The sequence below is a fragment of the Gopherus flavomarginatus genome, chromosome 5 (genome assembly GCF_025201925.1).
Source record: "Gopherus flavomarginatus isolate rGopFla2 chromosome 5, rGopFla2.mat.asm, whole genome shotgun sequence".
Taxonomy (NCBI): domain Eukaryota; kingdom Metazoa; phylum Chordata; order Testudines; family Testudinidae; genus Gopherus; species Gopherus flavomarginatus.
In genome coordinates, this window is record NC_066621.1 from 9,842,131 (window position 1) to 9,856,885 (window position 14,755).

Here is a 14,755-nt window from a genome sequence, read left to right on the forward strand (position 1 = left end):
CTGTGGAGAGCAGAGGGACAGTATCATTAGCTGTTCGCCTATCTATTTGTCTATCATCTTAGTAGTATCTAGGGGCTACTCATGAAAGATGAAACTTCAGGCTTTGGCCAGACAGAGAAGGGACAAATAACAGAGGAGCTATCGCATGGTATCCGTCTGTCTGTCCAGCCAGGTACTTATGTGTCCCTCGTTATCACGGTGACTGAGTCCCTCCTATGACCCAACAGAATGCGGACACGTCATCCAAGAGCAGAACGAATAACTATGAAGGATGCGTTGTCAGAGAATGGAGTTAGCAGCAGCCAGAGGGAAAGAGGAGGCTAGTTGGTCATGGACACATCTGGACGTGATAGGTGCCCAGGGAGATCACCTGTCAGCCACATCTGCCTGAAAGTGATGAACCACGTTCGGTGCTTCTTTGCTTTTCCTATTCAGCAAGAAATACAAATCTGACCAGTAACTTGTGATTTCCCTGTGAGCCTCATAGCTGGATGTCAGCTTGTAGGAAGTGTTTAACACTTCCTTTTGGCCGCTGCAACTGATAACAGCCACAGGCCCCTAGGTATGCGCTAGGGTTTCTCCAAACTTCACTCCAAAATGTTAGCGAGGCTAGGCAGAAATCTCCTCTTGATAGGTTTCCAGCTCAGGCATCAAACCTGTCAGGCACTGTTAGTTTTGGATCAACGTAACTGAACAATCTTGACCTCTGCCTTACAGGCAGAAAGCTTTACTGGGCATGCGACCACAGCGATTGCATTAATCACCTGACCGGAGTGGTATACCAGTGACTGCGGGGCATCTCCCTCAGCCCCGGCTGCTTTCTCTCTCAGAGGTTGTGTGACAGCAGGTCCCTTTCATGCCAAATGGGCCTCTATTTAGGAGGGCAATCTTTTTTTATTTTGAACCAATTATCTATTGTTTTTACCACTCGCTTCTTCCACTATTCTCTCCTGGTCCAATGGAGTTTAGAAATGTGTCCTCCTTTTTCCTCCCTACTTATAGCTCTCAGTTAGCAGGGCTGGGATGTGCCGTTTGCATTAAGTTCGTGATATTCTTTCAGAACATAACAGAGGTCAGGGTTGGAGGGAAATGCTTAGACCTCAGCTCAACACTTAGGCTAAATGTCCAAGGCTGTCACTCACCACCCATCTCTCCACATCCGCAATACATAATTAGATTGTGCTGCTTTCCGTATTGTCTAACACCTATAGAACCACAGCCATGTAGTGCCATCATTATTTTCAGCCCTAAAGAAATGAGAGGCAATGTCCCAATCTGATGACAATGAATCACCTGCGTGAGAAGGTCAGCTCCAAAGCCTGAAAGGAGATGAACAAAGGCACCACAGATCTGCAAACTGAATGGAATTGCACAGGTAAAATGACCACTGACTAATTGAAAAGAAATATAAAAAAGAACAGGTATCGTCAAGTGAAAAAGGCAAATCACCTTCCATTTTATATCCTTCACATGCCCTTCCCCAGAGCAAACCAACCAGACTACCCCGCATTCACCCACCAAACACTTAATGGCCAAACCCCACCTAGGAAACAATGATATGTAGCATTTACATAGTGCTTGACATCCATAGGAGCTTTACCAAAGTGGTTACATATTGAGAGACCCAATTCTCGTTGACGATAAGACCCCGTTGCACCACTCTGGCAGTGTTAAGGGGGCTTAACGTGAGTGTAACTGCAGCTCACATCTACTCCATACTGGCAGAGGAACTTCAATGTAAATGAGAATCAGGCCCATTATTTATAGATTGGGAAACTGAGGCATATGAAGATGAAAGGCCTTAGCCAAGATCACACAGTAAGTCGGCGGTAGAGCTGGGAACGTAAGCAAGGACTCTCTGTTAGCAGTCTTGTGACTCATTCACTGCCTCCATTCACACAGCAGATCCATGCAAAACATATGCATGCCTATGCATGAAATCAGACCAACACAACCGTCTACATGGATCTTCACATACCAGTCTCATACTGTTCAATGGCCCATTAACTCACTTAAGAAGCATCCTTAAATATTAATGAAATTAATACAAGCCCAACTTTTTGACTGCATCTCCCTCAGGCAGTAAAGTATTTGCAAAATGTTTCAGCAAGACACTGGAATCTCATTCTTGTAACTGGTCCCAATTTTCCAGCATTCTGAATGCAGGCCAATTCCTTCCCTCACTTACACCATGCAATCCTAGGATAAAGTCAAAATAAGAGCAATGGGGTAAGCAGGTGAAGGCCAAATTTGTCCCACTGGAACCATCGTCCTTCTCACAGTTATTTCCTATTATTATCCTCTAGCGTCTCAGAAGTGTGACTTGGAGGACACTGACTTGTCAATGGCCAGCACTGTGCCTAATGAAAGTGCAGAAGATAATCACATGCAAACCCTGATTTCTTGGGACTTTTCAGAGATCATTCAGCAATCACTTTCCTGTATGCAGAATCAGATGGCACCTTCCAAAACCCCCCAGAAGAAGTCATTACCAGCTGGACAGAAGGATCATCAAAATATGTGTGTTCATGAAAACACTGGTAACTGTGTACAAAGGCTCCTGAGAGTCACTGCACGTTAGGTGCTGCTGTTTCCATTCCATTTTCATTCTGCACCATTGTTTACTATTGATATAATTGCTGCTGCCATATCACATAATATTTCTGTTCCCCAGAGCATCCTCAGCCTTGGCACTTAACCTCTTCCTGAATGTGCCACATGTATCTTTATCCATTGCAGATACAATCAAGCATTTTTGATGCTTTAATATCATAATGTTCAAATTCCCACTGAATGATTTTGCTTCTCAGCTTCCCATTTATATAGCTAGCTATTCTAAGTCTGATGGACAAAAGTTTTCATGCTCCCAGGGAGGCGTAAAGATCTCAGTGTCTCTGCAGCTAAACTTTCTTTCTGTGACAGTTCCCTTCTCCCCTGCTGCTGCTGCTGCTGGGAACAAATTCTACCGCAAAAGTATTATCTAGGTAGGGAGCATCCAGCCAGCCCTTCCCTTAGCAAACAGACAGTTTTCCCTGTTCATAGAAAGGTCTGTTCTGGCATCCAGTCTTGGTGCAACACCCATTCCTGATAGCAGGAGTTAGGTGCAAGTATCTAAAGCAGATAGAAGCAGAGAGAGAGGGTTCGGTGTGCCTCGTGACACTCCCCGGTCCTGCGTTTCACTCACAGTGGGGAGCAGTCACTTTTCCTTTCTGTATGCTTTACCAAGTTCCTATGGAATTAACTGACTGGTTTTTCAGGGGAAACTGCTGTATGTCATTTGAACATGCCTGCAATGAAAATTCCTGTGAGCTGCACCACCTGCGCCATGAAGAAAGAGTTTTGAACTAGCCCTGGACAAGCTTCAGTGACTTACCCGCTTATTAACCTAATGACAGGAAGCCACATCCATTACAAATGGCCCAGTCCTTCACCCACACACTTCAACAGCAATAGGATCTGCCCCAGAATAAAGGCCTCACAAACCTTCTGCCCTTCAGTGGATTGATTTGAAAAATACTCTTCAGCCCCTATCCTTTCTTTTCAAAAAGGAAAAGATCCTTTGCAGAGATTAAAATGAATTTAATATTTCACAGTCTGGTATTTACATCGCATCTGAGGCAGAGATTACATACCCCACTACAAAAATGTTCCAGTAACAACTCCAGCAGGTTGTACAGTTGTAGCACAGACACCAGGCTGCTGCAAAACAGAACAGAGCCAGGCTGCGTTTGAAACGTGCTGCTGTTTGCTCTTTGCCTAGAACTTCCCACACCACTCCCTCCTGTTACTCCTGGAATCCATGTCATCTCCGCACCAGGTTTTTGCGTTAGTCATATGTCCCCTTTGGGTTATACTTTGCATTGTAGGCAATCAATTATCATACAGGTATTTTCACTTCCAAGGCTTAAATCCATTGGGCCTTCCTGAGTCAAGAGAACCATAATGGTACCAACATCTAGGGGTGTAACACAGCGAGGGTTGGATCTGAAAGACTTTTTAGGGAAGAGTAACAAGGTTTCCATTGAGGAGGCACCTGTTACTTTCACTACTACTGTTGGATTAAGTAGGTTCTAACTATTCCCTTCCCCAGCAAACCAACATGTACAACAGGCTTCTGTGACTGTCGGAGCTGGGACTCCCAAAGAAGCAAAAGGGGGGGGGTTAAGTACCACTGCAATTCTCCTTTGGGAGCCCAAAGCCTAGTCCTACTCCACTGACTTCAATGGCAATTTCTCCACTGACTTCTGGGGTGGGGAGGGAGATTAGTCCCCTAGACCAAAGAGTTTTCCCTTGTGATGTTTGCAACTGGGAGAAAGGGGTTAGATGGGGCTCCTCCTGCACATATTGTAGCAAAATTGGAACATGAGCTCAGATCCTGGGAAGGGATCTGAGCTCATTGCAGGAGCCTGGAAGGTTTTTCTCTCTTTTGAATTAACGAAGCTAAGCCATTTCAGTCTCTTTTTGGATAACCAAGTAAACTGCACCAGGCACAACAGACCAGAGAGAAATTCCCCCCCGCCCGCATTAATCTGAAATGCTGTTGCAAACATGAGCAGTAATTTGGCTCCTATGACTTAGATCACAGCGCTCAGATTTGGAACTAAAAGCCTGATCAGTGCAATTAATGAGCAAGGAAAAACCAGCCTCGCTTTGCTCAGCGAGTCTATTGTCTCACGTCAGGTGTCTTCAGCAAAGCATCAGATGTTTCAGTCTGCACTGTCATTTCTGCTAAACAGTAGCCCAGATTCTGATCTCAGTCACCCTGAGACAAAGACAGAGCATCTCCCCATTGACTTCAGTGGAGTTACTCCAGTTTTATCCCACTGGAAGGCAGATCGGTATCTGGCCCCTGTCTGCAGGAACTCTTCCTGGAAACCGGTCTTCATTAAAAAAGAATGAAACAAAGATGGGGAAGATTTAGACATTGATTTCTAAAACCTTGACAATGATACCTATTCAAGACCTTGGGGGAAAATATGGTTCTCCTGGCAATTATTTTATCCTATCTGAATATGTGGCAGGAAACGAAGGAAACCTTTTTTTCTCTTTGTAATTGTCAACAGAGTCTATATGACTCAAGAATTTCTTGGCATGTGCACCCCTGATGCAGAGGGAAAACATGGAGTGAAAGGGAGTCTTGCAACTGCATTCAGAACCAATTACCATTGCCTCAATAGCAATTGCTGCTTCAATACCTCAGAGGTGGCATTAACCAGTACCTAGCACGGTTTTTCACTTCCAGAAGGGAGGTTTCCCAGTATTCCAGGCTGGAGGAGTGCATCCGTCCCCTTCTCTGTAATCCTCAGTGCCGCTCCAAGGAGTGAGCATGAGTCCGCTGTCAGATGCACTGTAGTCAGAACCATAAAGTGCTCAGAGGGACAGCCATCCTATCCCAAAACTGCTGCGTTCCTGCCGCCACCAGAAAGTCCCGTTCACGGCTGTGCAGAACGTGACAGGAACTTCCCGCAGCTGAACGAACATGAGATTGTGCCATTTCGCAATGCTGGCCATCGCAACGCAGACGCCTGCCAGAGAAACCCTCAGGAAAGAGTTCCACAGCAACTACCGGGTGACCTGTGAACAAAGGACAAGAGCACGTCACACCAGAGCCTAGCAACCTATTGACCAGTAAGGCAGGGCCAGGGGCAGCTCTAGACATTTCGCCGCCCCAAGCAGGGCGGCGTGTCGCAGGGTGCGCTCTGCTGGTCGCCGGGAGGGCGGCAGGCAGCTCCGATGGACCTCCCGCAGGCGTATCGGAGCCGCGGGACCAGCGGACCCTCTGCAGGGACACCTGCAGTAGGTCCACCAGAGCCAGCTGCTGCCCTACCGGCGACCGGCAGAGCGCTCCCCGTGGCATTCCGCCCCTGGGCAGGGCTAAATTTGGGTGTTCTCCTAAAACTGAAGCGAACTCGTATTGTTTTCCAGACCTACTAACTTTTAATTGCTTCCTGCATTCCCTAATGTAGAACACTGAGAAGGGATTTGGAAGAAGGCAAGATTTTGTTTCCTTGTGTTCCCTTGCCGGTCTGTATCTGCCTGAGGGCTCTGATACGTAGATGTGAGCTCTTTGCCACTTATTGTTCGGTATCGAGCATAAGGTGGGCCCGGTCCTTGATTCTACCACACTATTGATAACAATAAAGTCTCAGGGCCATGGTGTTGGAAGAAGGAAGCAAAATGTAAAACCTAAACTGCGAAGGGCTGGGGTCATTGCCTGTGGTAAGAAACAGCAGCAGGAGATTTTCCAAGGGTGGTTTCCTCCATATTTTCCTCAGGATCTGATTCTCCATTGCCTAGTGTAGCCACTGGCCCCAGGGCAGAAGGGTGTCAAACACCATGATTCTGATTTGGAAGTACCACACGCTGCTGCCAGTGACTACAGTGTTGGGCCAGGCCCAGGCTGTTTTCACGCGCAGGGTGCAATCACAGTGGGAGGTGTGAGGGGCTCCTGCCCTCACCCCTGTAGCCCTGCTGGAGCTGGTAGGACCACGTGGGTGTAACTCATGGAACCATTAGACCTCAAGTGTCGTATCTGAATCTCCTCCAGTTCACACTAGCAGGGTTTCAGTCCCCCTCTGCACTCACTTTGCAAAGATTTCATTGATAACACAAGGTGCAGCGCAATGGGGAATGGGTCACTCCTGATTGACATTGGTGTGCATTGGGGGTACCTCCACTAAAGATGACACTTACACTGGTGTAAAGGCAGTTTAAAAGCAGAATCAGGCCCACTGCCCTGTACTGAAATGGCAGATCCAAAAGGTCGCTCTGTAGAGGGAGTTCTGCCTAGTGGTCATAGCAGAGACTGGGGCTCAAGAATCCTGAGCTCTATTTCTAGCTCTAACTCGCTGCATGGCCTTGGGTGAGTCACTTCCCCTCTGCGTGCTTCAGTTCCCCAACTGTAACCAAGAGGTAACAACCCCACTGCACAGGAACGGCCTGCAGCCTATTCAGTTCTTGTTGGTGGCAACGGAATAACAATCTAAATGCAACTCTTTCACCATGCAATCTGCAAAGGAAGATGCAGCCTGCATAAGCCCCTTAGACAGACTGTAGGGATGTGGATGTGTATGAGTGTGTCACGTGTGTATTTCAGAGAGAAAAAAAAAGTATTTAAAAATTGTCTTCCAGCCTTTTAAACTTTGGGTTATACTAGTGACCATGGATAGTTTTACAACCTTCAGATGTTCATATCCTATTTACCATAACAATGTCCTTTCTTACTGATTTCATAGTAGGTCTAGAGACTTCTCTCCACGCACCCATCAGAAGTGTAGATGCATTTGAAATATTGCTATTTAAATTCCATTCCTGGTCACTTGTGCATGCCAAGTACCAGGCATGTTCAGCAGGAACAATTCAGCAAATCCATTGCAAAATGGAAGATCAAACTGGAAGCATTAAAAAAAAACAAAAAAACAAAACAGGATAATTTGTGCACAGCACAGACCCACAGTTACAGGGGTGAAATGTGCTTATTACTCAACTAGCCAGCTGCTAATACAGCACCAGTTAAAGCCAAACATTCAAAGAGGAATGGAGAGAAGAGAAAGGAGCAGGGGAGCTGGTTTAGAGGATGCAGAGAGAGGAAGGGAGAGTGAGTGATTTTTCCAGTAGAACTGTTCAGACATTTTTCATCAAAACAATTTTTGATTAAAACTGCCCTTTTTGTCTAAATCAAAACATTTCTAAAACGGTGTTGAGGAGGAGGAGAAAAAGGAAAGGAAAGGAAAGGAAAGGAAAGGAAAGGTGGAGACTAAGAACAGGACGTCAGGCTCAGTGGGAGTAGGAGCCTCCTAGCCTGTGGTAGGCCAAGCAATTGTAAAGCCTGTATATAGTTGAAAACTGGTGGTGGGAAACTGATCATGAATAAAGAACATGGGTGTTGCACCAGACTAAAATGTCCCTGCTTCACAGAGGAGAGGGGCTTCGGAGGGGAGCAGAATGGGTACCTCTTTACAGGGTGGCAGCATATTTTCAGTGCTGCCAACTCCAGCAATTTTTTTCATGAGTCTGGTGATATTTAATCTTTTCCCTAATGCCCCAGGTCCTGGAGTCATATGATTATGAGAAAGTCTTAGCTTTCATTTATTTAAAAAAGAAAAATAAGCTTCTAGCTTTCCTGGTTGCAGAGAAAAGTTTGAAAATGTGTCCCTTTAAATATTCAGAAATGAGATGGCGAATAAAAATAACCCAACATTTATTATTTTTTAATTCTTATAATTTTTAAACCAATGCCATGATTTTTGGGAGTCTGTCTCATGAGTTCTGACCACTCAGTGTCAATGATACTGTATTTTGCAGAGGTCAGTTATATAGAGTTTTAGCAGGCAAATCCCCTCCCTGCTGAAAAATAATTTGTGACAAAGTTCTCCAGAGGAATGAGATCTCCCTCTTCGCACTCGGGGATGAACTTGACAACATCACACTCTCCTCTCATTTATCTGTAGTTTGAAATTATTTACCAAATGAGTTCCCTGAAGAATACTTGCTCTGGAGATTGTTTGCTAATGGAAATGGTCAAATTGCCGTGAGCAAGCAATCCAACACATCTAGCTGATTTTCCTGCTTGTGAACGGTGACTGAACAGACTTGAATAGATGCAAACGTATTCAATAGTTGCAATTATTTAACAGGATGTTTGACGCAGATTTCCCCCTGCGGATTGCTTATGCACACTCTGCTTTGGCTGCTGCTTCCAGTCTTGACACGTTGTAATTTGCTATTCATGTGGAGTGGCGGGAGCGTGCCCAGAACTTTCTGAAAACCAGGCCTCTTTAAGCAGTCTCAAGAGGAGCACCAAAAAACACTGGGTGCTTTGGAAAATGCTGGACTCCATCTCCAGGTTGCAGCTAGTTCAGAGGGAAGGGCAGAAGAAACCAAAGTGCATCTTCGGAGGAGTACCATAAACAGCTTTGTCCCCTGGCAGAGCATCAACACTGCTGCTGGGGTAGACACCTGAACTGCAGCAGCTCCTGCACCCTTCACAACTGAACTGTCCCTTACAAGAACTTGCAGCCATTGTGCTGACATCAAATTAAGATAATGATGGGCAGAGGGGGAATTAAATAAGCAATATAAATGGGGGAAATGAGAATGGTCTGGAAATACAGCTGCAATCGCTCATCAGTATTTGATGCCTGTGCCAGGGGAGGCAGCTCTGACATTCATAAAAACAGTTTAGCACGAAAGTGCAATTTGGGGAGGAAAATAATAATAATAAATTAATCCCTGCCTCCCTTTTTTGGAAGGATAATTATACTCAACTGTATGAACAATGATTACAAAATTATGCAACTGATTAACCATGACATACATGTAATTACTAATGAGTTTGATAAAATTTTAATTATACCTTGTTCTCCGGGGCATTCAGCAAGCCATGAAAATAATAATCATGTAGTTCTCTGTCACAGATGATTGCTCCAGCTGGGGGAGCACTGCCATCCAAGAAAGCCCTTGCCTGAATCACACTGCTTTGGCAGAAGGCAGGTGATGAGGAATCTGCTGCTCCAGAGAACAGCTTGGGGAATGTAGCACCTCACTGCAATACCAGGACAGACTGCACTGCAAACCAGTCCTTTGTTAGCCAAGGACTAGTCCAGGATCTTCCCCAGGAAAATCCCTCCACAGCTTCTACCTGGTGGCATCAGGGAACCACCTAACAAAACCCACCAAAGGAGTTAAACTCAGAACAAAACCCAGGACACTAACATGACATTCGCCACCGTCACGTTGTTCATGCTGCTTGTGTGTCACAGCCCTGGCCCCACCCTGTGTCCGGCAGGTCTATTTAGATGGTAAGCTCTCCACGCCAGGCACTGACTGCTACACTGGGTTGGTGTGTGGCACAGGCTCCATTCTTGGTTGGTGTTCGGGAATTACCATAATCAGCGTGAAAGACAAAGAGATGTAAAAACCCTGGGCAAGGCGCCTCGCTTCTCTTTCTGCACCTGAGCACTGTGGAGGGACGTTCATGGGCTGTGAGAAGAAGGGACTAAGCGCACTGACATGAGGGAAGGGTGGAAGCTCCTCACACCAACGCAGTCAAAGCACTTGGGTTCTGCTCCGTAAATCCTGCCAGCTCCTCCTGTCCTGAGCCCCTCCAGCTCTGCCAATGCCCCAAGCTCCAGATGGTTCACTCCATTTTCTATGGCAAACATCTGGCTCCAAACAGCACTGCACACATACCTTTGTTGTCTTGACTTTGTTGCCAGTACTGCAGCTCCATCCTGACAAGTCTGGCAGCACCTTACACTCCTCCCCTTCTAGACACGGCTCCATCTGACACCACCACTTCTGGAGGACTATGGAGGCTGAAAGGAGAGAGGGCCAGTGAGGAACAGAGCAGATACGGGCAGTGCGCCTACAGTTGGGCTGGATGAGGGGAGAGATGGAGACAGGGTGGGGAGTTAGTATTTACTGTTAGAGATGGCCAGCATTTCATCAGCACAAAGCTAGTTTACGGAGCAGATAACGGCTTTTTCCACTTGATTGAAAGTTTTCAAATTGTTCGTCAACATTGAATCAAAAATTTGGGGATCTGTTTAATTCCTCCTCCCACTCCCTGCCCCCACCTTCTCCAGTGATTAAAAAAAAGGAGAGAAGGGAGAAAAATCAAACCAAAAAAGGAAAGCTGATACTACTTCTTTCAATTCAAGTCCAATTGAAACACATTTTTTCATTTTGCTTTCATAAAAAAATCAAAAAATTCTATGAAAATTAAAAAAAAACATTTTTGATCATTTTTGCACCATTTTCTGGAATCCCTGTTTATTTATATTCCATCTAAATCAAACCACTTTGTGAAATTGGGTCGATTTCACCAGACTTTTGTTTAGAAATGGAAAAAAGTTCCAACAGTGTTGGAATGTCCCGTTTCGACATTTTCTGAACAAAACATTTCCACTTTTTATTTTGAATTTTTTAAAGGTTGTATTATATATTATAATGTTTGCATAATTATATATTATATTGTATGATATAATATATAATTGTACAAACACTATGTTGATAAATATAAAATACTATCATGGGGCATGGCTGCCCCGCAGCACACCTTACTGGCTAAATGTGGCATTGCCAGCACTTTCTGCCTCAATTTCCTTCCCCAAGGTGGGTCTCTTTGGCTCTTCATACAAGCCTCTGTGCTGGAGATTTGGCTTAATCCCCTGCCAATTTGCCAAGTCACAAACAAATGTAACCCCTTATAGGGCAGCAAATGTCCAAACTAAAAAGTCCCAACAAACAAAAAGATTCTTCTGCCCTCAACCCTCCCTCTGGGCCCTGTTCCCAGTTCCTTTTTGGATCTGGGATAAAGCACTTGCCCCCAAGATGGTTCTCCTTATGGTTCCACGCCAGACTGATCTCTCTCAGTCCTTTTTCAAGGCCCACCTGTCCATTAAGCTAGGCTCACACCTTCAACTGGGACACAACTAATTAATGATGGCACAGTTGCGGCTTACAGAGGCCAGTCACCCTGTGACAAATATATTATAATGCAACGCAAAACATTTTGAGAGTCTAAATTGAGATGAAACATTTAGAAGGAAGCGAAACGGACACAAAGTTTGGAATTTACCCCTATGGGGAATTTGGGGGTTTTCACTCCCATCAGAATTAAACCTGATTTTGGAATCTTTAAATGTTTTCTGAAATGGCACGTTCCCCATCTGCACAGCTCTAGTCCCATGCACTCCCAGTTAAAGTGCCAGGGCATGACTCCGTTGTCGCCGTGTGCTAGGGTGTCTTGGCAGCCGCAAGCACAGCTGGGTGAGCATCGTGTGGCTGTTTCTCTCCTGAAGTGGCAGTTCAGGGCTGTGCCACAGAGCCCCTCCCGAGGCCACCATGAGAGCAGGGACAAGCAACTGAACAGAGACGGGGCCCCTACATGCATTTGACTTGCCCAGGAATCATTAGGCACAGAGCAGCCATCGTCAACTGTCCCAGCCCACAGCAAGCCGGCATCACCCAAGGACAGAAGGCATGCAAAAGCCCGTCACCATAGTAACCTAACGTTCAGCAACAGTGTGGTCTAAATTGAGGAATATTCATAATTTGAACCCCTCAGAGGCCAGAGAGGAGGCGCCCAATGAAACAGTGCCAGAACCATATTAACAGGGAGGTCATTAGGAATTAGGGATTCGACAGGAAACACCGGGCTGGCGCAGGGCATATGGAGAGGCGTTTAACCGTGCTGAGCCACTGCTAGGTCTTTTCCAGTTTGCTTCTGAAGATGAAAGGCTTGTTAACGGTGGCAAACACAGAGCAATCTTAGCCCTCCTTGCAAATCTAACAGTGTCCTGCCTCACTGCTCTTCCACCACGACCCCTCAGCATCTTTCATTCCCACAGCGGACCCCTTTTATGTGCATTCTGTCCCCGGCTGCCTGGCTGTTCCTGGTCACTGCCTACTGCACCTGCACCACATTTTAATGCCAAGCACAAGATGACTCGCTTCCTTTTTAATCTGCTTGTCTTTCTTTTGGTGCAGTGTGGGGTTCCCAGCACCAGGTGTGTGCGTGAGTGTGCGTGTGCGCGCGCGCGGGGGGGGGGGTGTCCCTCACATCCTGTCCTTCTATTCTTGCTCCTGGGAAAGCTGTGCCAAAGTGAGAGCTGGGAGAGAAAAGCACTTGGGAGGCCTAGAGGCAGGCCCTGGAGAACTGCGCCGTTGCATTATCTGCTGTGGTGGCAGCTGCTGGCAGCTGAGTGGGATGGGAGGGGCCGGCAGTGGACTGGATGAGTAACACTAAGGGTATGGCTACACTTAAAGCTGCACAGCGCTACCGTGGCAGCGCTCTGAAGTGTGAGTGTGGTCGCAGCGCCAGCGCTGTGAGAGAGCTCTCCCAGTGCTGCACGTACTCCACCTCCCCATGGGGATTAGCTTACAGCGCTGGGAGCCGTGCTCCCAGCGCTGGGGCATTGTTTACACTGGCGCTTTGCAGCGCTGTAACTTGCTGCGCTCGGGGGGGTGTTTTTTCACACCCCTGAGCGAGAAAGTTGCAGCGCTGTAAAGCACCAGTGTAGCCAAGCCCTAAGAAGGCTGTGAGAGTTTAGGCACCTGAGACCATCTTGCAGGTGAGCCGAGCAGGAATTTGCGTCCATCTCAATGACACGAGAGCAAATGGAACCAGAGCCCTGGCCAAGAATATCCATGGTGGTTAGTGGTGTCAGGTGTCTAGAGGGTCTGACCTGTGAAATCAGGACCCTTTATGGAGTCTCAGTTTGAGCTCCTAAAATGGGCTCCTAAATCACTCGTCACTTCTTGGTCCCACTTCCCTAGGTTAGTTCTGAAATGGCTTCACTCAGAGCTCTGCTTTGCCCAGCGAGCTCAGTGTCTCAATACAGGGGCTGTTCCTAATTAGCACTGTCTGGCTGAAAACTGCTGTGAGGCACAGTGCCAGCAGGCCGCCTTGTGAGGATCCAGTCTGGTGTATGGCTTTAAAAACAGTCATGAACACAGAACAGTATCTGGAAACAACTTTCGAACACGTCCATCCCTGTCATGCAGGCAGGGCCATCACAGACAGTGTGACACAGGCACAGACCGGTCCTTGGTGCTCTCATCAGGCTGGGCAAACATGAAACAGCTCCAAAGCACAGATAGGGAGGCAGGGCTAGGTTCTATTTCTGGCCCTACCACTGAGACCTTGGGCAAAGAATTCCTCTGCCCCCTCAGATCCCCATTCTAAGAGAGGGAGATGACGACACTCACCTCCTCCCAGCTGGAGGCATCATGAATGAAAGCGAGAGCGCCTGCGACAGATGGCACTAGACCAGTGCCAACTAGTTCTGTCTAGACTGCTGCACTTTGGGGAGGTTCGGGGTTATTTTAATTGTATTTTTAGGCAATCTCAGGAGTACATAGAGTGTATGTACGGAGGGGTGCCCTGCTCAGTGTTTGCAGAAGTTCTAATGAAATAACTCAGGAATAACTACATTTTCCTGCTCATGTGGTAAGAGACTGGCACACCCGGGGCACAAAAGCCGTCTCTGACACTTCTGCTTATCAGGCACCTTGCAAAGACTGATTGCGGTGGGAGAACTCACCAGTTCAGCACATTTGGATTGGGAATATTTTTTTTAAAACATTCAGTGTTACAGATGTATGAAAAAGTCCCCACTGCTGGCAAAGTGTGGGAGAATAACTTCATCCTCAGAGGCTGGAGGGCAGGGGCGGCTCCAGGCCCCAGCACGCCAAGCGCGTGCTTGGGGCGGCAAGCCGCGGGGGGCGCTCTGCTGGCGCCGAGAGGGCGGCAGGCAGGCTGCCTTCAGTGGTTTTCCTGTGGCGGGCCTGCTGGTCCCGCGGCTTCGGAGGACCTCCCGCGCCTGAGGGAGGTCTTCCAAAGCCGCGGGACTAGCGGACCCTCCGCAGACAAGCCGCCAAAGGCAGCCTGCCTGCCGTGCTTGGGGCGGCAAAATGCCTAGAGCCGCCCCTGCTAGAGGGGATGTTTCCTCCTCATCTTTCCCAGCAAAACCAGAAAGCGATTACTCATCTGTGAAAGAAGCCATGTACTCACCATCCACGCAGGAGGGAGCCGCACGAGTCGTCCCCGCCACCTGCCCCGGGAAGCAGGAGCATTTCACCGTCTGGGAGCGCTCTTCGATCTTGTTTTTATTGCAGCATCTGTGGGCGGCGATGACTTCGCACGTGCCAGGCTCTATGTGCACTGTGGGGAGGAAAACAACCGCACCTGACCCGGAGCTGCGTGGCCAGAGCCCAGTCCCAGACTCTAGCCCGAGCAGGCTCCAGGGGA

At 47.4% G+C, this 14,755-nt stretch overlaps 1 protein-coding gene across 6 annotated transcripts in view; it reads right to left on the minus strand.

Moving 5' to 3' along the window:
• Positions 1–3,558: 3,558 nt before the first annotated feature.
• TAFA3 (TAFA chemokine like family member 3) overlaps positions 3,559–14,755 on the minus strand; it is a 148,184-nt gene continuing 136,987 nt past the window's right edge. For all 6 annotated transcript variants that reach the window (XM_050954418.1, XM_050954417.1, XM_050954420.1 and 3 more), the window contains 3 exons: positions 14,519–14,668; positions 10,192–10,316; positions 3,559–5,574 (listed from right to left, as the gene is read on the minus strand). In XM_050954418.1, coding sequence (XP_050810375.1) covers positions 5,563–5,574; positions 10,192–10,316; positions 14,519–14,668 — 287 coding nt within the window. In that variant the 3' untranslated portion in view covers positions 3,559–5,562. The remainder of the gene's footprint in view (positions 5,575–10,191; positions 10,317–14,518; positions 14,669–14,755) is intronic.